The sequence below is a fragment of the Lepidochelys olivacea genome (assembly GCF_965140295.1).
Source record: "Lepidochelys olivacea isolate rLepOli2 genome assembly, chromosome: 2".
In the NCBI taxonomy this organism is placed as follows: Eukaryota; Metazoa; Chordata; order Testudines; family Cheloniidae; genus Lepidochelys; species Lepidochelys olivacea.
In genome coordinates, this window is record NC_140412.1 from 71,559,639 (window position 1) to 71,584,585 (window position 24,947).

Here is a 24,947-nt window from a genome sequence, read left to right on the forward strand (position 1 = left end):
AGTGCCATTTAAAATGTTTTTTTAAAATATTTTCTCAATATATCCTTATTTCAAAGAATTACACTTATATAAACATATCACAAGTGTTTTCTTCTGTAGAAGAAGTCCTTGATTGAGACCGTATTGAAAGCTATAATTTCCTGAGTAATATTTTGATGTTTGGGCTTTGAGTAGGTTTGCTTTTGGTGATGAGGTAGGAATTGACCGTGGGTTGTTAGAAAAGGGTATGGTGTCTGTGGACATATATACACACATTCATGTACACAGTGGGATAGTATTTTCTATTAAAACATCTTTTCAACTGATTATTTGTGGCTTTTATAATAATATAAGTTTTTAAGCAATAGTATAAATTCCATATGCATGAAAATAATTCCTCCAATTACTCTGAAGGAAAATCAGCAATGTCTAACTATACTTTACCAAATCTCTAAAAATGGCTAATATATGCTACAGGAGAAATACCTAGCAGGACACTCTGGGGAGGAGCCAAAACCCACCAAACAGAATGGAAGAACTTCCATTGATCTCAGTGGACTTTGTGTCTAATTCACTTACAAAATCTCTCTGGTACGTGACACAGAACTGCCTGGAAGTGAGTTTTACTTTCTAAAGTGACCGTTACAATAGCTAATAAGTTAACAGTCTGATTTCTTTCACACTACATACTTTTATTAGTCATCGTTATTACATTAGGGCTGGTGATGATTTTGGAAATTTGTCTGCACACAACTTATGAATTCAGGCTGATGTTGTGAAATTGATGCCTCATGGAATGCCTCAGTGCATAGTGAGTCAGCCTTAAATTGACTGGAGTTTGTCAGACAAGATACACTGTTTAGTTCTAATATGTTAATAATCAGCTTAGGATAGTGGGATGGCTGAAGCCTGGGGAAAACAGTTTGGCCCAGTCTGTCTACAGAAAGGGGGTCTGGAGAGTGGAAGGTCCCCAGATGCAGAACAAAGAAACCAAAGTGTTGATGCTAGCCTTTGAAAACTACAGAGACTGGATGAGTCAGAGGAGACTCACAGAAACACACAGGGAGGTTTGGGCAGGAAAAAGGAAGAGATAGAAAGAGGCAACAGCTATCAGGGATGGTATACTTGGTCCTTCTTCCGCATGGGGGAATGATCTAGGTGACCTCTTGAGGTCCTCTCCAACCACACATTTCTATTCTATGCTTTTTTAGCAGGGGGGTCCTATTTAATTGTGTGAGCAGCTGAGGAAAAAATGAGCTAGCTGACCTAGAGAGAGAGGATCCTGGACACCCCAGAGGACTCTGTACTAATTCCAGAAAATGCTCCAGAGTGGTGAGGAAACTGATGCAGGGAAATGAGTATTAGTATTTGTCATTTGTCTAGATCTGTGTTTCCCTTGTGCTATCTAAGTCTAGAGTATTTGCCTTTAGAATCCCTTGCAAATCTACCTGTGTGTCTATCTGTTGTTCAATGAAGAGCTAAACGGTTATCCCAAAGCACCCAGATGGTTGCAGTTCTAGGAAAAGGTGTACTTAAGCTGTGGAGAAATCTGAGGGGTCGGTACTGGTCCTGGTGGCCACTGATAGCAGAACTACCCATTTCTGTGAAGGGATAACAGATAGAACATTTGGTTGGAAATGTTACAGAGAGGCCACAGACACTGCTGGAGTCTGCTCAGCTAAAGGGAAGTTTAAAGCACTTGGGTCCAGTGGATTAGGACTCAGAATGGCAGCCTGATGCCAGAGAGATCTTGATCATGGTTTTATGTGTGAGACAGAGGTTATTACTGATGGTTGCTTCAGTGACCTTTTTATAGGCTATTTATTCATGTTTTGGACATGTTTAATATCAGTTGATTGAAACATGGTGGTTCTAGTGAAAATATTGATTTTGCTATCATGTGATTGTTCATTTGTACAGTATGTCAAAACTGATAGGAACTGAATCAGAGACATTTAGAATACAGCCATTTGCCTGACTACTGACATTCTTGATATCATTCTATTCCTACTATATTTTATTATGCCTAATGGGTAAAATTCAGTGCTGCGCAAGTGGATTTAACCCTGCTAATTTCAATAAACCTGTGGTTACTCTTACAAGAGGTGAATTGTCTCATCAAAAGAAGAAAAGTATGTTTAATGCAAACACTAGAGCTTATTGAAAATGAGAACCTATTACAAAAAAAATGAAAATTTGAAGTTTTTTGTTTTGAAGTGTTAGAAATCAATCCTTTTTATTTTTGAAATATGTGATTTTTTTTGTCTTAAATTTTTGTTTTTGAAAATGGTTAAGTTCAATAATGTTTTCAATACTTTTAAAAATAATGGGGGAAATGGCACAATTTGTCTCAAAAATGAAACATTTAAACAGTGTCAGCAATTGTTTGTGAAACATGTCATTTCAGAAAAAAGCCAGTTTTTGTTCCAAAATTGAAATCAGCTGTAATAATTGTAGCCTTAGTTCTTTTCTTGGTGTTTTCAGCTATGGTAGTTAAGTTTCATTTTAGCAAATATTCCATTATGACACAGTTGGAACCTAAGTGTCTGGGGATGGTGATGGAAAAAAAAAATTAAACTGCTCCACCACTTACTGCAGCTATTGTCAGCTTTAAGATTTACTGCAAGATTAGGGATGCTATGACACGAGCACAATGATAGATTTGCCTTATAAAGCGTAGTGCTCACAACCCTATTAAATCCTTCAGTACACTGTTTCTCACCCTTTCACTATTTATGAACCAAGGTTAGGCATTTCAGTGGAAGATAGCTTTAGAGAAATAGTGTTAGTAAGTAGTGCATACTTAACAGTGCATGTGGAAGCAGCAGTGGATAAATGCGGCAGCACTAGATAAGTACAGTAGATCGGCAAACCTATTAAATCCTGTGGGATTAAAATAGCCAAAGAGTTAGCTGTGATGTTGTTAGAATAGCTTTGATAAAGCAGTTACTCATTCTTTGTCTGTTAATGACATATCATAACTAATGTACGGGCAGTGTATCATAGTGGATAGAATAGCGAATTGCTACTCAGAAGACCTGGGTTCTATTAGTGGCTCTGCCACTGGCCTGCTGGGTGACCTTGGACAAGTCATGTTGCTGCTCTGTGCCTCAGTTTCCCCATCTATAAAATAGAGGTAATGATACTGGTCTCCCTTGTAAAGTGCTATGAGATCTACTGCTGAAAAGTATTATTTACAACAGACATCTAGTTTGTCAAACAAGTTTAGTAATTTCCTAGAGATTTTTGTCTTGTATTGTACATAGTATGGTTTGTTTATATCCATTTACATCTTCTTAAAATTATTTGATATCGCTTCAACTACATAACCAGCTTGTAATAACCATGAAACCATAGAATATTCTTTCTTGCGTGTAATGCTGGTGAAAGATTTCAGAAAAATGGCCTGTGGTCCTTTATCCACCACACCCCTTCCAGTATAACCAATGTAATTTATAATCCTTACCTGCTTTGACAAGACGTTAGTAAGCCCTTTCGGACAATAACAGCATGATACCTTTTCAATGAAGTGAAACCCCTAATCACCCTACTGCTAATCATTCACTGAACTTTGTATGACTAGAAAACTGATGTGGGTATGAGCGCATGTTGGTTTCCAACTGGCTTCCTGTCATCAGTGACTATTACACAACCCCCATAAAAGGATTACTTGGTGGCTTAGAAATGTAATTATCTGCTTGAGCCTCCAGCTGCTTGTGCCACAATCAAGCAAATTAAATCATTACAAATCCAATATATCTTACTATACTGATTCTAGTAAATTGCAGAGCACCTACATCAGGCACTGTACAATCTTGTCCTCATCTTAAGTGGCCTCTCAGTATTCCCTGGACATATTGTAATAGATTTCATTGTATCAACAACTCTATTCACTATTATTACTAAATTCAATGCCATTGTGCTTATGGGATCTAAGGCGTTTAGCTTTCAGGTAGCTGTGGCTATTTCTGCACTGAATAATGTAACTTAGGAGACCAGAAAAAGTCACAGTTCAATGTTTGGTAGAAAAAAAAATTGCTGTGAAAACTCCTTCCTACGTATTCAGAAGCAAAGCATAAATCCTTCATTTGGTAATTTTTCAAAGTACCATTTCCAAATGAACACCATGATTAGCCTTGTCAAGCTTTTTGTAGTAAACAATAGATCTGAGTATTCAGGGCCAAATATTGGAAAACCCACAGCAGAATTGGGATACTCTGCAAATTAAATCTTGCAGTTACTTTCACATCACACCATGGAGAGGTGAGCTTTATAGATAGCCGTACTAACATGAGGATGTCCTGAGATCTGCAGGGAAAGCTCATGGATCACAGAAGAATCTGCAAAAGGCTGGCACATCTACATTGAGACCCAGGGACTCTGCTGCCCACTAACTGCACTCTAACCTTGTTCCCCCTGGCTCCTCACTTCTGCCTAAAACAGCTCTTCATCCCCTGTAGGGGCAGAGAGTGGTGTCACAAACAGTACTGAGAATAAGATAATACTATCAAGGTCAGCATTATCTTGCCTAGAAAAATCCTCCTGGGTTTTGTGGGTAATGATACAATTGCTGGCCCAGCGCCCTTTCTCCCCAGCTGTGTACGTACATATGTATGTATACACACACACACGTTAAATTACAGTGGTGATAGGCATTACATAAAAGAACAAATATGGAAACAACAGGGACATAGTATATGGAGATTATTTGTAGGGGATTAGATGGGCTCTGTTTAAGGCTAACACTCTTTTCCTCCCAAACTTTGGCCCATTTCAATGTGAGGTTTTCACATTTTTCCCTTTGGTTTATCTTTCCTAGATAGGTCCCCATTACCATAGTGTATGAACATCTCATAAATACATTAAAGACTTAACACACTGGATAAGCAAATACTTTGAGTCTAATTCTTATTTATAGAAAGGCCTTTTTATACCACTCTGGCAGTGTAAAGTGTCCTCAATATGGGTGCAAATGTAATTTGTGTTCACTTTGAAGCAGTTTTAGGCTAACAGAGCAGTCTAAAGGTGTAAATGAGAATCTGGCCCTAAGCTTTAAGTGTAAGGATTCCTTGTAGACTGGTATGTCCTTTATTTAGATATTCAGTCCAGATTACTAATTACTCTATCTGCACCATTACTGTTCTAATTCAAAGAAGAAATAGAAACATTTCTAAAATAAGCATAGGAAATGTCAAGTACACTGAAACATTACCACCTACACTGCAAGTAAACTGGAGCCTAATATGTCTCATTACTTTAAATAACTTGTCCTTTTAAAGCTTTATAAGCAGTTAATGTTTATAGTAAATCAGGGTTTGTTCAAAATGTAATAAATATTTTTTGTTCCACAGTCAGGTGTGCCTGCTACTTTGTCTCACAAACAGCTAGGGTAGTATCCTATCCTCTCTTTTTACTGAAATCTCTCACTAATGCTCTCAGATTGTACTCAGATTAATACAGTATCTAATAGATTAATATAACATAATGCTCTCACTCAACTTAATTTGTGTGTGGTATATATAATGGTCTTAATGCCTTTTTAAATGTAAAAAACAGGCATATAAGAAAACTTGATAAGAGGGCTTTTTAAGCACATATCTACAACTCTGACACAGGAGAAAGAGGAATAGTTTATTGGGGAGCTTTAGACTGGCATCCAAATGATGCTTAAATTCGAATTCATTGTTTGGTATAAGCAGACTCATGATAAAAACTATGGTCGCTAAAATATTTTTTCTTCATTTTGTTTAATATAAAACCTGAAAAACTGCATATATCTACATTTACTTCCATTGGAATATTTTTAAACAGTTTGCTGGGAAGACCAGTCTAGCATGAAGTGGGGAAAAATTGTGTGTGTGTGTATTTATGCATATATGTAGTAAGTTTGGTTTATTTCACTCTCCTGCCAAACTGATGGATTGAAGCAGAAGCTTACAATGGAAAAGAAGGAGAAGTTATGTTTTTTAATGGTCTTTTGTTAAGTGAAACCTCAAAGTTTCTACAGGCTAGGGTTAACTCACACAACTATGCTTTTTGAGAGAGACCATAGAAGAATCATTAATAAGCATTGCTATGGCTGTTTTTTTGTGCTCAAAGACAATCAGCCTTGTAAATATATCCTGATAATTTCACTGTGGTTGAGGCTGAAGAAGAAGCTGGCATTTCAGACTCTCTAAGTCAAGTATTAATGAAAGATTAGAAAGCATTGGCTTAGAAGAGACCATTGTATTTTGAACATTATTCTTTAATGATTTTTATTTATCTGCTAAGTTAACTCATTCACTGGCAAAGGAATCAAAATCCCTTGGCAAGTGAGGGATCATGGCCCATGTAGTTATGGGCTTCATTTGCTGGGCCACTACATGGAGAAGAAATGCATGTCCCAGAGAATAGAAATGGTTGGTATATACATAAATAAATACAAAAATTAAATCAGCCTGAGGTGGGCCTTGATCCCTCCTCTGTAATGATGCACATGGGGATCACAAAGGAGGATGGGAGTCTGCCCAAGTATGGGTCCAAATAGGCAGTCACAAGTGGCTAGGTAAAGGTGATGGCCAAGTAAGGGACCCACAAGGTTATTTAATGGCCTTCAGAAGGTCATTAAAAGCTAGGTGAAACTCACTGTGCCCGCCTTGCTCCACCATTCTGTTTGTCTGACTAGTGTTCTTGGTGTCATCCCCCCTCAGATATCTGATTGGGGCCTGGTTTCTTTCAGTTGTGTCTGAAGTGGATAGCTCTTGAATTATTAAGAAAACAAAAAAGACTGATTATCTTTTTAAAGTGACTGGTGCTTAGCACAGTTCACATGCTTTCAGAAGCATAATAAGTGAGTTTCTCTGAAGATTTCCAAATTTCATTCCATGCTCTGCACTAGCATTTCACAGCAGAGATACCCAAGTCTACATGTCATTTGTCAAAGCTCAGATAATAATAATGAAAAAAAGGCAGCAATGGAGCAGATCGTTGGCCCCTTTTGTTTCCTTTAAACCACTCTCTTTGTAGATCTTTCTGATCTGGAGAACAGTTGTTACCCATAAGACCTGACCCAGGGAATGGTTAGCAAGTAATCATTTGGATCCATTTGAATATCCTGTGATATGCCAGTGCTATTGAATTGTGGATTTTCTTCAAATTTGAGGGATTTGGATCTTGATTGGCAAGTATAAAATCTACCTTCAGGCTCCTCTCAATGCGCCTAAATGAGTTATCTCTTGGGAGGTTGTTTATTTGGGGTTACAAGTGTCATGACATAAAGAAAAGGAGGACTTGTGGCACTTTAGAGACTAACCAATTTATTAGAGCATAAGCTTTCGTGAGCTACAGCTCACTTCCTCAGATGCATATCGTGGAAACTGCAGCAGGCATGACATAGTCTTTCAACATGGTGGTTCGTATCTTGAGCATCCTCTGAAAAATTCAGCTCCTTCTTAGAATGGGTACTAAAAAGTAGAAGCGTCGATTCCTTTGGTTGCACACTTATTGGATACCTTCTTATTTGTTGGGCTTGGGGATATACAGATATAATTTTTAGATTCTCAGTTGCACCTCATATCTTGCTGGGCAGAGCTGCTTGCACCAAAAGAGCCAGTTGCAGTTCCCTGATCATACTCTGGCCTCATTTTAGTTTAAAACAGTCCCAAGGCTACTCTAATGCCTCAAGAGACCAGTACACAAGATGAGAATAGCTAGAGTACAGTAGTGCGCTAGTCATGCCCCTTTCTATACCAAGGACTGAAGGGGCCAGAGGGAGGGAATATAACATAGAAGATGACTATACAAACTGGAAACTCACTCATTCTGGGGGAATCTCCAACTGGGAAAATCTATTGGTATTATGTCCTTTGTGCCACCAGAGCAGAGAAAAAAAGGCTGGATTGAAGAAGATAATCTGGCTCAACGAACTTAAAATAAATTTCAGCTGTTAGAGCGCTGATTTAATTGTTTTGCTAAGTAGATCATTTGAATTACACACAGATTAGGGACCTTTTCTTGCTTCCACTGAAGTCAAAGGGAGCAGGATCAATCCCTAAATCTGCTACTACAGTACTGTCTTTCAGCAGCCACAGCTGTATCACCTGTGAATATTACACCTTTAGGAAATATACCTACCAGGCACCCCACACAACAGCTACTGATGCTTTTCAGTTTACTACTTTAGACGTAAGTCATTTATCTAAAATGGTGTATTTTTTTGTCCGTCATTGTTTGGTTGTGATTTTATACATAGCCTTTTTATACTTTGATGATACAAGATTTCTAATAATGACATGAATGATTCTAAGTATCATAATAGGAACATCAATTTCAGTTTCCAGTTTTATGATAATAGATAATAATATTTAGAAGGTATGTATTGTGATAGTAGCAACATTTTCCTTTTCTCAACACATTCTATCTTAAAACTCTGATGGAATAAAAATGACACTTGTGTCCTGAATGAAAGAGTTTAGTGTTTTATAGATAACTTGAGTAATTCTCTTGATCTGTTTTTCTTTGATTACATTTCAGTGAAAATGTTTGTTTTTTTCCCCCTTAACATATTCATCAGAAATGGTTATTTTCTCTTGAAAACTAAAGCATTTAAAGCAAATTTCCTTTTATAAAATTAGCCACTGATGTTACATGTTTCCTTTGACATTTTAAAATCTTATATTAAATAAAAACATATTTAATCATGGAGTTTCTGCTGCAGTAAACAAACGATCAGGAGAAAGAGAGCAGTGACTGGAAACTGGAAAAGATAATTTAAGCATAACTAGAATTAAATTTACTCTAGATTTGTTTGATAGTCTTGCTCCTTGCATTAAGGATTGAGAGACAGTGGGTGAAGCTTTCACATGTGCAGCTGAAAATATATTTCTGCTGCATAGCTAAAAGCCTACACAAGGCATTATGGACGCAGAGTGAAATACAAGCTGACAGATGACAGTAGGAAAGTATTCGAGAAGATCTACAGTCAATTTATGGATTAACATGTATTGGTATAAATTCTGACTGGAAGGTAAATGAATATAGATATTATATGTAATTGTTCATAATGTAAATGAGCTGATATATAGAAATGCCTTAATACAGTGGCAAATTTTTAGAGGTGTTTGGAAAACAGTGGAGGCAAATGCCCAAATTGTTAGAGAAATTAATAGGTGCTGTCTTCAGACAGCTTTTATTTTCCTTTGTACCGTTCGTCAGTATAATAGGAGAGCTGGCCCTTAAATGAAATTGGGTGCAGTGCTTCTGTTCTAGTCCAGGTACACCCTACTTTGGTGTAATGAAGAGGGTGGGGTTGCTCTTGGGAATTATTAATGAGAGTTCAGAAAGCTGAGAGGGGAGGCTAGAATCCTGAGAAAGTTTAGAGGGAGAGTTTAAAACCCAGAGGCTAGGAAGGGAGATCCCAGCGTCCGCAGGGTAAAGAGAGCTCAAAGAAAGAGCAGAGCAGAGCTGGGCTGAGAGCTTGAGCATGGGGATGCCCCCGAAGAAAGGAAAGGTGAGAGTTTTCTGGTTGAGCACTTGAGCCAGATCAGGCTAGTGAAAGTGGAAGGCAATCAGGGGCTCACCTACAAACTTTTCAAGGCCATAGAGCCAAGATCAGAGAAGGCTGAGGAATGATGGATACCAAGGAGGACCTTGGTCTGTAAAGACTTCAGGTCTCCCCTTTCTCTTTATGGCAAGAAGTCCACCAGCCATATCCTACTGTCCATTTACTTCAGAGAACTGGTCCTTTTAGCCTTTATGCACACTGGACACCAGCTGCAAGTTTTGACAAACTAAACATTCCTTTATTACTTCCTAACATTTGAATCCCACCCTTATTCCTTTTTACCTAAAGTGGGCTCCATAGTGCTGTAAGGAAGGGAAAAAACCCTGCAGACGCTTGCCAGTTTGGCCCAACAAATAAAAATTCCTTCCTGATCCACCCCCAAAAGAAGTGATTGGTCAGATCTGCAGAATCCTGGAAACACAGCTCCAGTATACTTCAACTATAGGGAGGGAGATCAGGCCAGCAACAGTGGCAAGATGTCCACCAGACACATAGCAGGGGTTTAATGGAGGGAGGGGATACATGAGAGCCAATAAGCTTCCCTCAACACCCCCTGACGAACTAATCAAAGGCAGAGAATCCTCTCCCCCCAAGTACATCCCCAGGTGCAATTTAAGCAATTTAATTGCTCTCCCATTCCCTTCCCAGGAGTTGGCCATCCCACCTCTGGTTCAACCAAAATTTCTTCTTGCTGAGAGAGAGGGAGGGGCATTTTGTTTGTCTCACCATTTCTGAAGTATTCATGTAGAGATTATTGAAGTGCTACTCTAGACCTTATTCAGCCTTGCCTTTCACGTTATATAATCATTTACACTGGTGAAAAGTGAGTGTAGAATTCTACCATTCTGATTTGAAATGAGTAACTGAAACACAAAATAATATTCAGTCAAAAAAGTACGCACAGGCATGTTTAAGTAACTTTTTAGATCAGATTCACTTTAGTGCTGTGCACATGTGCTGGTCTCATCATTTTTGCTGCTAGAGTGACATAATGGGTCAAATTAATCTCTGGTGCAATTCCGTTGATTTCAGCAGATTTACCTCAGGGATGAATCTGGCATATTATTTTGCGACTAAGTGTACCCACTCAATATAATACATTGTCCTACAATTAAACCTCTACACTTGTAATGTTAACCTCTTTAGTATACGTCTTTTTTTTTTAGCTGAACAGTGAGTGAAATGCCGTATGAGATAGCCATACTAGTGTACTTATTTGTACGTTATGCGTATTTAAAAAGCACTTTAATCTGGGAGAAATACTTTCACATTTATTTTGATATTATATTCATTTGTTTAGTTTTAGCTTTTTTGGTAATTTGGCATATGAGTGTTGCTAATAACCAATAACATTTTTGTTTAAAGAAAAGTTTATCATACAAACATCCTATGTTATTTTTGTTTGCTGATTCCTCAGTGAAGTTATACGTGCTGAAAATTGGACAGCACTAGCTGTTATAATGTCACAAAGACAGGATTACAACTTTGCTGCATGGACACCAAGTCAGAAAGCTGGGTTATAAATCCACACAGGTAGCAGTAATAGAAAATGGAAAAGAGAAATGCAGGTAAAGTCAGTTTGCATTTTCCTTGTCTGTTCTCTTCTAGTTTTCCTGACTGCGAAAGCCACTGTTGCGGGACTAATTTCTCTGCAAATGTGAACAGACTTTGTGTGTCCCCTGCTTGCATGAGAGAGGGGAGCCAAACATCGGAAATCTGGGCTTGGGAAGGCACAGAAATAGGGAGAGCATTGGTAGGCAGCAGACCTTAAGTATGCTCTTAAAAGGAACTGATTCGAGAATAGCAGTGCAGCGTTAAGGGGCCGCCTAATGGAAGCAAGTTAAAGGGACTGAAGTCCCTGCCTCTTGGACAGGAGGGGAAACCCAACTTTCCCACACTCCCCTCCACCAGAAGAACAAAAAGGAAACTCCACAAATCAAAACTCTAGGACATGGAACTCTGCTATGCAGGAACAACTGTCACAGTAGAATATGGGGCACCATGGTAAGTGTAATTTCTCACGCAAATTGTTGCATATACATCCTGTAAAAGCAGCACTTGTGCTTCTCTCCTCTTGTGGGAGACTGAAGAGCGTCTTCTTCAACAGACTTATTTAACGTTAGAGAGGGAAGAATTCTATGTGCCTGGAGCCAATGGCTGGTATGTTAATAACTATCAGTCATTTAGAGTTGTAAAACATATCCACAAAGGATATCATAAAAGACAGATGATTTAGCAGGGTGCTATTTATGAAACAAACATGGGCTATGGTACATTGGGAGGAAGTGTTGTTATTTGGGCATTTCAAGTTTAATCTCATGTGATTCTTGTGCAGCTCTAGTCAACTATTTTTTTTATTGCACGTTAGCAACAAATAACAGTGTTTAATTCAGAAACTATCCATAGTTAGGTAACTGAAAAAAAGGATAAACAAAGCAAGTAACTGTTTTAAGAATAATGGCTATAGTGTCCCTTCTGCATGAAGATCGTGGGAGGAGGAAATTCATTCCATAAACTCAGAAATAGCTTCCTGTGTGAAGATTCTAAGGCATCAAACCCTGTAGGGGAAGAATTTGGGGCTGTACAATGGGAACCAGGATATGTTCTCATATCCAAGAGGAAACTGGAGATATCCCTGCAGAGAGACAGGCCCTCTGTGCTTTACCCCATCTTGATCCTCTCTAGACAGCATCGCTTGACCACAAGTGGCTTTGCTCCTTGTGGGGCTCTTGCTAATTAAGAGTGAATGCTGCTCTGAATAGCAATAACATTCAGTGGGAAATTTTCAGGCAGTAGAGCGAAGTTCTCAGCAGATCAGACAATGCCTCATCTGAACTATCCTCTCCTTTCCTCCACATCCAGAACCTTGCAGAACCCTCATTTTACCACCTAGTATTCAGATGGAAAGGAGAAAAAAGGAGAAACGGTGACAATACCTCCACTTCTTCCCTCCGCTGTTTTTGGGGCCTTTGCAGAGCCTGGCATTGGTGCAAATGGCTGGAACCCTGTGCTGCAGGGGTGTGTGTGATGGAGGTGAAGGATGAAGATTGAAGAAACTGGTACTCCCTTTGTGCCCTCTTGCACTGCCTCTAAAAATATACCAGGATGGTATTTATATATAAATGTAGAGCTCATGTCAGCAAGTGACTGATATTACTGGCATGAATCAGCCATAGTGCAGGAAAGCATTGTCAGGCTAAATTGCAGACACTGTTACACTCCAATCATGACTCGCATCATGCCCCTACTCTTCTAGTCTTTGGCTTTTTAATGACTTGTTACTGAATAAAGACATTCTGGGACTATCTATTGGCGTTTGTATGTGCGTGTGTGTGTGTTCATGTAATACCACAATAGTGTTCCTAACTAAAGCTGGGAGAATAGTGTATAAAATGTTCTACCTTCAACATTTAATAGCGTTTTCTTGGCCATGTTCATACACCCTTTGAGGCTCACTTTCTGTGAACATCAGAAAATTTTTACTCAGAAGAAAAATCACAAAAAGTGAATTGCAAATTCACTAGCTTGAGTATATACAGAAGCAAAATTTAAAATTTGGACAAATGAATAGGCAGATCATAAATGCACTCATCTAATAAGGGAACAACAACAGTGCCATGTGGCTTGGCTGACAAATCGCAACCAACTATCACAGTTTACATTTGAATATTCTCTACAACTAGAGTAAAAATACTGAATACAGATTTGTTGTACAGCAAATAAAACCACTAGGCTGGTGCTGTGTTCAAAGATATTGCGTAAGTAGAAAAGGAAAATAAATTAGTCAAATGCTTCATTGTGAATTAGTTACTAAACTTGACTCACAGCTTTCATTCCCCAAAACAGACTTTTATTTGGAGAGCTATAGGAGTGGCCATTACATGGTGAATTACAGTAACAGCTCAGTTAGCTCAAATAGCAGAGAGGAATGATATGCCTGAGCATGTCTGGCATATTCCATTCTGTAGACGGCAGTGGTATATAAATTCATGATATTCTATTGAGCAGACAGTGTTTTTTGGCTTGTTTTATTATTGATTTATTTTGAGTCCTGTACTAAGATGAAACCAGCCAATCCATTTTCACTTGTGGTGTCACCGGTAATAGACCACCCTTAGAAAGTGATAAAACATTAGTTAACGTCCTTAAATCTTCATTACACTACAATGCAGTGCATTGTCAATTCTGAATTTCAAACAGATTTGTACTATTCATGGGAGGGAGATCTTCTCTGGGTGTAACATCCCTACTGAGTGTCAAATCATTTCCCATTAATCCCCCATAAAACATAATACACATACCAAACCCTCAAAATAACCCTTCAGTCAATGAGAGTTGAGCATGTTTCTTAACACAAGATATATACAGTGCCTCCTCTTAAACAAAAAGAGATATTTCACTTAGGCTGATGGAAGCAATGATATATATTGATATAATGATATATATGGTGTGTATATAGTATACACACCATATATATACGAGGTGGGGTTTTTTTATTGGGGGCGAGGGGGAGGGCAGGAAATCTACCGAGTTAACTATGCATTTATTAGTTGCACCAATTAGATTGTATCTGGAGAAAGAAAGAGAGAAGCTCAAAAATAGAACAAAGACTGAAATAGATCTGGGAGCCAACATAGATGGATTGATTTACAAGTATTGAACTAGACAGTTGAGATGAATATTTTCTCATTTAGCAGCCATCATATTTCAGGGAGCTCTATACCTTCATGTACACTTGCTCCAGGAAGATGATTTCAGCCCATTTGCAAAGTGGGACACTGGGCAACATGATTCCCCATAGTGCACTAGACCCAGAAGCTATCATTAAGGAAAGTGAACACTGTGATATTGTACAATGAAAGCACAAGGCACCTAGTATGTAAATATAATTTCTCAGTAACAAACTCAAAATACAATCCTAGCAACAGTCTGCAAGGAATGCAAGAATGTGCGAAGAGGTGTATCTTAGAGTTGCAATACTGCCCGAATAAGCTGTGCATTAATTTGTGAGGCAAACTGAGGTGCTCCATACCTCCATAGCCATTGTGTCAGGAACTGAAAAGGTGACAGTTCCCACAGTGTATGATATTCTGCCAGAACTTGCCAGGCCAAATATGATGTTGAAACTGGATTTTGGCACATAGGGCTGAATAGAGTCCAGCAAGGACTGGACTATGCATTTCCCTTTGGTCACCACCAGTCTGCAGGATTTCCAAAATAATGGGCTAGGAAATATTCTTCTCAGTTGTCACAGTGAATGATTTGACTAATTAACTTGCATTGGCAATATTTTGTTTTTGCTTTTAGCATTGTAACACTTTCTATTTATATAAATTTGTTTAAACTGGGTGTAGCAAGATCTAGACAATCTCACAATAACTTTGTTTCATCTTGGCATTGTAATATTGTCTTAATCGGCTATCTATGGGCTCCTTAGACATTATGGGATGGTTTTGCTGAAGAAAAGCCCCATAGAAATGAATGGGGAATTTCTGTTGTGACAAAGAATGCTACTAAATTTTCCTACTGAGTGTGTTCCAGTATGTTTCAAATCAAAATATATTCTTGGCCATTTTAAAGTTTTATTCCTAAACCAACAAACAAGCCCAGTCCACACTAAGGACAAGAGCTTTGCAAAATCTTTTTTTTTACCCCCTCCCCCTTTTTAGTTAAACAATAACAACAACAAATACAACATAATAAACAGTATCTTGAATTGAAATAATTTTTTGGAGAAAATGTTGCTTGGATTTATGGCATACATGCCAAAATGTGATTTGGGATGACTGAGCATCAAGGTTTATAGCGGAAGAGCCAGATTCTCATTCTCTAGCTGCAATACTGGTGCCAGGAAAATACACAAAAAAAGAGCTTACATAGAGCTTAAAATACCATAGTTGTAAAAGAATTTGAAGTCCAAATATGTGGAAATAAGTCCAGAGCTGACTTATAAACATTTGGTTCTTTTTTAAGGCAGATATTCTTAAATGTATATTTTTCTAAGATTACCATTCACAGAGGAATAAGCAGAGACAATGCTAAATATTTCAATGGAGGGATTCAAAGATAGAAGTGATGATTCTGGGAATTTGTGTAAAATCCATGAAAAGTATGTTCCTATAGGCAAGGTAGGTGTATCCGTTGGGCTCCTGACAAGTTGTCATTGCCTCTCTCAGTTACACAAAGTCTAAGTACCTCTAAACTAGACTAATAGAAAAAATACTACTAAAACATAGTGCAGGATCGGTTCCAAACTCTTCCTTAGTAATGGAATTAATTTAGCTTCAGTAGAACCACAAAATAAAACCCACCTTTTCAGGCATTTCTCCTGAGAAATAGGATGAAACAAAACAGCTTTGCATGAAAATGTTTGGTCATATAACCAGAATGAAATACCCCTTGCTTTCTGCTTGAAAAATAATTTATTTAAAACCACTTACACAATATTTGCAAAAGTAAATGCTGTACAGTAATGATAACTAGAGACTTGCACAATGTAATGTTCTATATGTAAGGGGTTGTCCCCTTACTAACATTCAGTGGGGGTGTCTTTGTTGGTTAGCTCCCAGTACCAAAAGTGTGGAGGCCAATGCTCCAGATCAGCCTGATTGACAGGGCAGGCAGGCTAATTGGGGAGTCAGGAAGCCAAAGGGGTCCTATCCTCCGTGTCAGGTGGAATTGCCTGGGTCAGACAGAGTGGGGCCGAGCTAAGGAGAAAGCAGGGGCCCAAGCTGACCTGGGGAGCAGAGCCGTGTCGGATCCAGAGCGGCCAGAAAAGCAGCCCAGGAAGCAGGTCAGAGTTGGGAGCAGAGTCACAGAAGCAGCCCAGGGAGAGCAGATCCTGTGCTGGGAACAGAGCTGCAGCCACGGAGCCAGGTGTGGTGAGCAACTGGGGCCAGCCAAGGGGAGACCTTGGGCAAAGGGCCCAGCGCAGAAAGACCCCCTCCCCAGCCAAGGGTCCTTGCAGGCCCGACTTGGAGGGCAATCTTAACCCGACGGGGGGCTGATGCTGGGAAGAAGGGTCCCACCACCCAAAGCCCGGAGGTGTGTGGCCACCACCAGAGCAAGTTTCCAACCCACAGCATCCCTGCAGCACAGCCAGGGCCTGAGAAGAAGGCCTGGGACCTACAAGGAACAGACTGTGAACTGCCCTGACATTCCAGAGACACTGTTTGTGATGTTCCGTGCCACAGAGCGGGGTGATGTGTTTTCCTTTAACCTTTCCCATTTTTCCTTGTTCTTTTTTAAAATTAATTGTTAATTAAACAACTTGTGTTTGCTTTAAATTGTATGAAATGGTCAGTGGGTCAGGGAAGTGCCCAGTGCAGAGAGTGGGGACACCCTAGCCCCTGTCCTAGGTGACCACAGCAGGGTTGGGGGTTGAGCCCCTCTGGAAGCCTGGACCCAGCCTTGTCGGGGTTACGAGGACTGTGCCAGACAGGATTGTGGAAGGGGAGTCCTCAAGGGCAGAGAGGCCTCTGGGTAAAGGAAGTGGGAGCGAGGACTCAGATCCTTTCTCTAGCCCACTTCACAGGGTAGTGCAGAAGCCAGGAAAGTTCCCCACAATAGCAGGACCATTCTCCCGCTTACATATAACCCAGACCTTGGAATGCAGAAAGTGAACATGGAGTCACTTGTTTTGTTGTAGGAAGAGAATAATGGAGTAAAGTAGCACAGAGAGGCCCAGCCAAGGCCCAGGGCACCATTATGCTAAGTACAGTTCAAACGGAGTAGAAAACAGTTCATGACCTCGTGGGCTCACAGTATATCTAGTGAGCTGTAGCTCATGAAAGCTTATGCTCAAATAAATTGGTTAGTCTCTAAGGTGCCACAAGTACTCCTTTTCTTTCTGAGTATATCTAGACAAGACAAAGAATGAGAAGGGAGACAGAAGCAAAGTAATGCACAAAATCTGTGGGTTAGAGCCAAGGAAAAGCCTAGCTCTCAATCCCCCTCTGATACTTTAACCATAAAACCATCATTCCTGCCCCAGGCATCAGAGCAATTGTAGAACAGTTCTAGCACCACTATTCCAGCCTTAGTAATTTTCATGACTATCACCACCTGTGGAGGGGCAGGATTTGCCCCCGTTGTGCTTAATTATCCAAAGGAGACTAGACATCCAAGATGAGAGATCCCACTGGAACCAAGGAAGAAATCCCTGAGTAAAGAAGATTTCTTATGATTATTAATTGGGATTATACTAGGGATGGAACTCTTGCTTATATAATACATGTCATTATAATTAATTTGTAACTTTGCCTATCAATATAAAGGGGAAATGCAAGATTATAAATCTATGCACAATATGTTGCATCATGTATGTTCTATATGAGTACATACATGGCTTAGTATCCTATACCCATATATTTGTGGTCTTTAAATAGTACTATGATTGTATTTGACCTCCCTATGCCACATTCTCTTCATGTTCAAAGAGTAAAATATATATGCTGCTTACCCATGTAAAAATTTCCTTTGCATCTTCCACACATAAGATACTATTCTGCTGTATTTATGCCCAGTGCAGCTCCATAGGAAGATAATTTAAGCAAAACTTTGCAAATATAGCTCATTTCTACTACACATGCTGTTTTCACTTCATGAAATGATTATGCACCTGAGCAATTTACCTTGCTACATGAGCATCCTTTAATAGGTGATGCGTACCATGTGAAATGTTACTAAAACTGTTAAAAAGAGCTGGTCGCAAGCCTGGCTAAAGTAGCACAGGGCTCTTATCTTGGGAATTTTACACCAACTTTTGGAAGCTTACTCTGTGTCAAGATTCTGCTTCTGGCTTCTGTTGTTGGGTCCATCGTATACAGTCTATCCAGCAATGGCTGCCATTGGTTTCACTTAATTTAAAGTGCTTTGGGAATATGGCTTTTTTTTTGTAGTCCTTTAAATCTTGGTAGAATTTGTTGATCTTTAGTGTCGGTAATTTTGAAAACATGCCTGCTTTTAAAACTGAGAAGACGCAACTAAAAAGATGAGAATTAACTCTCTTAACAATAGTACCATCATGCTGGCTCTCATGGTTAGCCTCATAGTCTGGTCATGTTTCCTTTAAATTGAGAACTGCTTCAGAGTGCAAGTTACTGTTGCTCCTCTAGTGCTACCAGTTAGTTTCAGGTAGAGCTGCTCATGTTAGCAGGTGCAGGTGGGAAAATGCTACCCAAAAAATCTGTGACTATTCACATTTTTAATACAAATTTATTTCAGCTGTGTTTATGGCTTGGGTGTGTGTGTGTGTGTGTGTGTGTGTTCACTTTCTGGGAATATTCTAGTGAAATGAAAGTAAAGGCCTTTTTCACATTTCACTGAGAGTAATTTTAAATCCCCTGAAATTTCATGAAAATAACTTCAGTGTGCTGGGGAAGAAATGAATTGGCCAACGAATGAAATCCATGTCAGATCAGGCTGGGATTTTCCAGGGTGCCTATGGGAGTTAGATGCCCAAGTCTCATCGAAATTCAGTAGGATTAGGGGACATAAATTCCTTTGAAAATTACAACCTAAAAAATACAGTCTCTCCCCATCTCTGCCCCCTCCCCCAGCCAAAAGAAACCCCAAACCAAAATCCCTGCCCAGAGTCACTAACAATTTATTTTGACAGATTGCTGCTGTCTTCCAATCTATGAAAGGGAACTTGCTTTCTATCTTTAGTTGAATGGGAGGTAATTCAGAACAGAGCTGGATTCATTGCTGATAATATTAAAAAAATTCAGGTAGAGCTATTTCCTATTGTTTGTCTCTGGGAACTGGGTAGAGAGCAGCAGAAGAATACAGAGACTTTAACACTATATAAACAAGAAGGAAACAGCTTATAGTGCCTATACATGTTTAGTGACAAGTCCATAATGTTAACTCCTAATTTGTCTACTTATTAGCATGTATTTTATGATCCAAGTATTTACTATCTGATACAATTATAATTAAGTGTAAATTGAATGATGCAGAGTTATAAGGAATAGATGTTGGAGAAGGGGCAAGATCTAACTCCTACTGACATCAGGGGAAAAGCTCCATTTACTTTAATGGGAATTTAATCATGTTTTAGGTGTATTACTGAGTGTTTCCCCCTTCCTCCGAAGCCAGAAGTTCTAGGTATCTGTAGAACAAGATACTGTATTCGGCTATCTAGTTTTTTATATGGCCCCAGTCACTGTGGTACCTGAGTACTTACAGTCTAGCACAGCATTCCTGTGTTTAGATTGGTTTCAGAGTAGCAGCTGTGTTAATCTGTATTCGCAAAAAGAAAAGGAGTACTTGTGGCACCCTGGAGACTAACAAATTTATCTGAGCATAAGCTTTCGTGAGCTACAGCTCACTTCATCGGATTGTGGTCTTTCTAAAAAATATGGTGTAGGTCTACTAAAAGATATGGATTTAATTAATACAGGAATTACTGGGTGAAATTCTATGGCCTGTTTGATGCAGGAGGTCATACTAGAAGATTTTAATGGTCCCTTCTGGCATTAATTGATCGACCTATGAATTATTTGGAAAAAATATTGAAGCTAATTTAATAAACTATATCATATCTATGAAACCGAGAATGTTTACCAATATGGGAGGTTATTGTGTGTGTATAGCATATTTGTGTGCACCTTATTCTTAGCTTATTGTAATAAAAGTATCATGTGTATATTTTTTTTTTCTTCAGAAATATTTCCAAGAGATTCCAATTTAAAAGACAAGTTCATAAAACACTTTACAGGTAAGGACAACTCTTTGCTTTAATTCGTGTACATGATTATATTCTAAACAGACATGAAAAACTAGTTACATAGCTAATATCATTCTTAATGTCTGGTTCTGAATTTAACATTTGTGAAATTAAATTAAGGCTGGAATTTTCAAAAGAGACTAAGGGAGTTCAGTCCCCATAATCTCACTGGATTTAAATTAACAGCTTGCCAGTGCTATTGATGAACTGAATATATCCATATACTGCAATATATATATATATATCAGATTGCCATTTGCAATTTGATATGAGGAAAATGAGGTATACATGAATGTAAATCGCATCTGCTTTCCCTTGATGATTCTTTGAAAAGTCACCTTGAGTTCATCTCTAATTTTACCCTATTCTGTCCTTGACCATAAAGTTATGTCAGAGCTATCTTACTGTTCTTATTTTCAACTTCATTAGTATTATGGCTGTTTCTAGGCTATGTTTATTATTTATAGGTAGGCTCAGAAAGATTAATTTTTTATTGATTAAATGTTAGTAAACATCAATGTCACGATACACTCAAACTGATGACAAAATATTTCCACCGATGATAACTGAATTGCAAATAGGCAAAGTAGGGAAAATGCTACCTGAGAACTTATTAGAGTCAAAATGCAGTGATTTAGACTTTTGAATTAGGCTTATTAGAAAAGGACTAGCAAATGAGTAGTAAAAGCAGGTATAATTTGTTGATTTAAGTGTGTACATTTTGACATGTGATGTTGACAATTTGTGTTTTAACAGATTGTAAAGCTTAAACGTTTTGAATTTCAGTGTCTACTGTCATTAAATAATTGTGGCTACCCCATAATTTTATGTAACTGAACATTTAAATCAATCCAAATCTAAAAAAATGCTTAAAAATAAACATCAATATTTTCTGTCAAAATTATTAAAAATAAAAAAAGGATTCTGCCAAGCTTATTTATAGGCAATTCTCTGTCACTCATCAGCCTAAAAGTGAAGTGCCTCTCTCTCTGTTCTTATGTTCAGTCACACACAGGACCATGATTGATGTGTAAATATCAAAGTTTATTTTAAAGAGCAAAAATAAGTAGACATTTAGGAAATGAAAAAGATTAAATCAAATAAAAATCATAAGAATCATTCATTGTTTAAAATATATATGTATAAAATGGTTAAAAAAACAAACACTGGTTTCAATTTCAAAGCTTGAAAACCTCCCAAACTCCTCTCCAGTCTCTCCCCCCCACCATGTTCAGGAATTAAGGGGTAGGAGAATATCAGATGAGTGGTAATGGTGAGAGACCTGTAGAAGAGTGCTCCTGAATATTATGGGGCATAGAGGACTTGGGAACAAGAGAACTGGAACAGGAGAGAGGAACAGGAGGTTGGAGGGGAAATAGCAGCAACCAAATGAAAAAGGAAGCTGGAGAGAAGCCCCAGGCCTGTGGGGAGGAGAACGAGACGCAGCTTAGGGCAGGGAAGAGTGGCAAAGAGGAGACTGGAGAGGAGACAGGGAGATGAGGAAGTCCTGGTGGGTAAGGAGGAGCAGGAGATATGACCCCAGGTAGCAGAGGGATGAGACGTAGCTCCAGCCAAAGTGGAAAGTAACTCAACTAGGTGATATAGAGGATTCTCTGCAAGGGTCGAAGGAGATAGAGGGGCAGCAGGGTGGACTGAAAATATGGGAGGAAGGAGGGGGAAGATTAGGAGAAAGAGACAAAGAGAAATACAATGAGATTAAAAGTCCTGTAGTTCCCAAGTGCCACAATTGTGGTGTAAAGGAATCCAGCTGTTCTAAGCTTTTTTTGGCTGAATAGAAGAATGTACATTCAACTGATAACCAAATTTCCTTTTACTAATTCTTCCTTAGTTGTTCTTAAACTAAGAACCCGTATCTACCTCTTTGCTGAAAGATTTAGTGGAGTGAGATTACAATTTTACTCCTCCTGGACAGGGCCTGCTTCCAGAAGCTTTAACTTTCAATGTCTCTTGGGTTTTTCAAGTGTTCTGGATACTACTGATGTTGAGAAGTGAGTTGCCTTGGTGTATCGTAGGTACTGTTTTCCAAGATAGGAAAAAAAATTAAAAAAGGAAGGGTGGCCTGAATTACTTAAAATGCATATACTCAAAACACAAATCAAGTGATTTTTTATTTCTAAATAAAACAATAACACTGAAAAGCAGAAAGCTCCTTCTCGTTCTCTCCCCCTCTTTCCCTTCTCTTTAACCCCTCTAAGCTTTCAGTCATTTCAAGCCTCCTTAATCACCTTCGGAGTTGGTTTAATAACATGATATTTTTTTTATCTTATCCTGTTCCTCTATGCCAAAGTCCTCCCTTTTTCAGTGGAAATCCATTTCCATCTACTAAAATGTCTTCAGATTCTGAAGTTCTTCTACCAATGGACTAAAGGCAAAATTCAGCAGAATCTTCCCTAACCATTCAGCCTCTCCTTCTAACTCTTTCATATGCCTCTGTAAATTCATCTCTGACTTTTTCCTACATCACTGAGAGATTTCTTTAAAAATAAAAATTGGTTTGAACATATTTTTCCTGGATATTTCAAAGCGATATTTAGAAGCAAAAGGCAATGCTTCACAGAGCTTGCTACCTCAGTGCTGTCTCCTTCACTCAGGGTCAAATGTCCACAAATCTTCAAGCTAAGCACAGTTTAAGGGTCATTCTAGAGTTCTTGATGACTGTGGATTTTTGCACAGTTGCATCTGCACAGAATCTACTCTATCACCTGAGGCTTTAGAAACCAATAAAGACATGGCCTTGATCATATACGCCATTGTTACTTCCTAACTGGTTTATTGCAAGACAGTGTACCTGGGCTTGAAAACGTGAGTCCTGATAAAATTACAAATGGTGTGGAATGTAGTAGCACATCTCAGAAATACAGAATGGAACCAGCACATGATCCTGTACTTTACTAGTTTCCTATAGAACAATGGGTCAAATAGAAGGTCTTGGTCCATATTTTTAAGGCTGTAAATGATGGGGCTCAGGTTACATAAAGTATTGTCTCACCCTGTGGAAGCTCCTTCACTTTTGACTCTTCTCAGGAATGGTAGAATTGTCTACTTTGAATAAAGCATGTGTGAGAGGAGAGAAGGGTTTTCTAGTGCCTGATCCCCAGTTTTAGAAGTTTTAGTTGAAGGAACTAAGAGTGACTGCAAACCTTACCCCTGTCCAGTACACCTTAAAAAAACAAAAACAAACACACATAAAACCACCAGCAGCAAAAGTCTTTGACCTTGCTTTCCAGTGTAGCAGTGCGTAATACACCCATTTTATTTATTTTAAAAACAACAACTAAAAACACTCATAAGAGTTCTCTTTTGGGGAGCGAAAAAAGAAAATGTCACTAGACTGATGTTAGTCATATTGTTTAACATTAACTGCTCAAATACTGAAGTGGGTACAGTATAAGAACTTAGATGGAATAGAAATTGTACCTAAAACAGAGTACATTGGTCAAAAATGATAGTGAAAAATATCCATGAATACTGTAGAACATATGACCAGAATACAGAAGTTAGCGATGGATAAAGACCTAAATAAGGCCTGATCCTGAAGCCCTTAATCATATAAGTCCATTTCTGTATGAGTAATCCCAATGAAATTAGTCAGACTGTTTACCTCAGTAAGAATTCCTTGCATGAATAGGGAAAGCTGGATTATCCCGTAGATCACGTAGTCTATTCACGTAGCCCAGGATTATTCCCTATGGTATATTTTGTAATGTTCCCAATATACATTTTAAAGGTCTCAAGTAATGGGGCCACTTCCCTTGAAAGACTATTCCATAACTTTAGTAGATCTCACCATCAGTAAATTTTTCTTGAAATTTAGTCTACATTTTCAATGTCTTAATTTCATCCTATTATTCCAAATTATAATCCTGTTTGCATCACTGTAAACAACACAAGCCATTTTACAGACATTCATTGTTAGTTTTAGGGCATCCTACATTTATGAAGGGGTCGGGATGCGGAAAAATAATCAACATTTTTCCATAGTCCATATGCTTCCAAATTAAGAAAAATATTCTACACATCAAATATGCCAAGAGATTATGATCAATTTAAATGTTGAATAAGTACTGTATATAAGATTCTTGGACAATAAACACATTAAACAAAATAAGGGTTTAATTTAAAACCCCAGATGTTCTCTAATATAACAATCAATTTTAAAGATTTTACTTCTGTTTCATCTCACATGTGTGAGGGAAAAATAACTATTTTTCCAGGTATTCCTACCACCTTCATCTGACTTCCTGGCTTATTAGCTACTTTTGGGCTATTTTGTTTCACTTTCTTTAACTCTTGAGCCAAGTTCTGAAGTCCTCCTCAGTTTCAGCATATTTGTGCCATGCAAACAGAAGACACTGACCGTATGCCCAGACTAGGAAGCACAGCTAGGAAGATGTCATGGATCCAAAATAGCAGAGGCAAACCAGTTACTTTCCTTTGAGCCTAACTCTGAAACACAGTGAGTGGTTGAGGATGCATAATACTTTGCAAGAGGCACTATGGGGCCAATCCTGCAAGTTGCTATCTTATTAAAACAGTTTAATAAAACAAATCCTTACATAGAATCAAAAAGTCTCCATGCAGCATCTAAAGCAAACTGAAGTTGTAGTCTAATTACTTTAGCTTTGCTGGACTTGGGAACTTTGTTTAAAATGTTGCTTCTTTAGAGATAAA

At 38.5% G+C, this 24,947-nt stretch overlaps 1 protein-coding gene across 1 annotated transcript in view; it reads left to right on the forward strand.

Annotated features, from left to right (window-relative positions):
* ALKAL1 (ALK and LTK ligand 1) overlaps nucleotides 1-24,947 on the forward strand; it is a 49,118-nt gene that overhangs the window by 18,385 nt on the left and 5,786 nt on the right. The window contains exon 2 of the mRNA XM_084618627.1: nucleotides 20,193-20,246. Within this exon, the coding sequence (XP_084474753.1) occupies nucleotides 20,193-20,246 (54 nt within the window). The remainder of the gene's footprint in view (nucleotides 1-20,192; nucleotides 20,247-24,947) is intronic.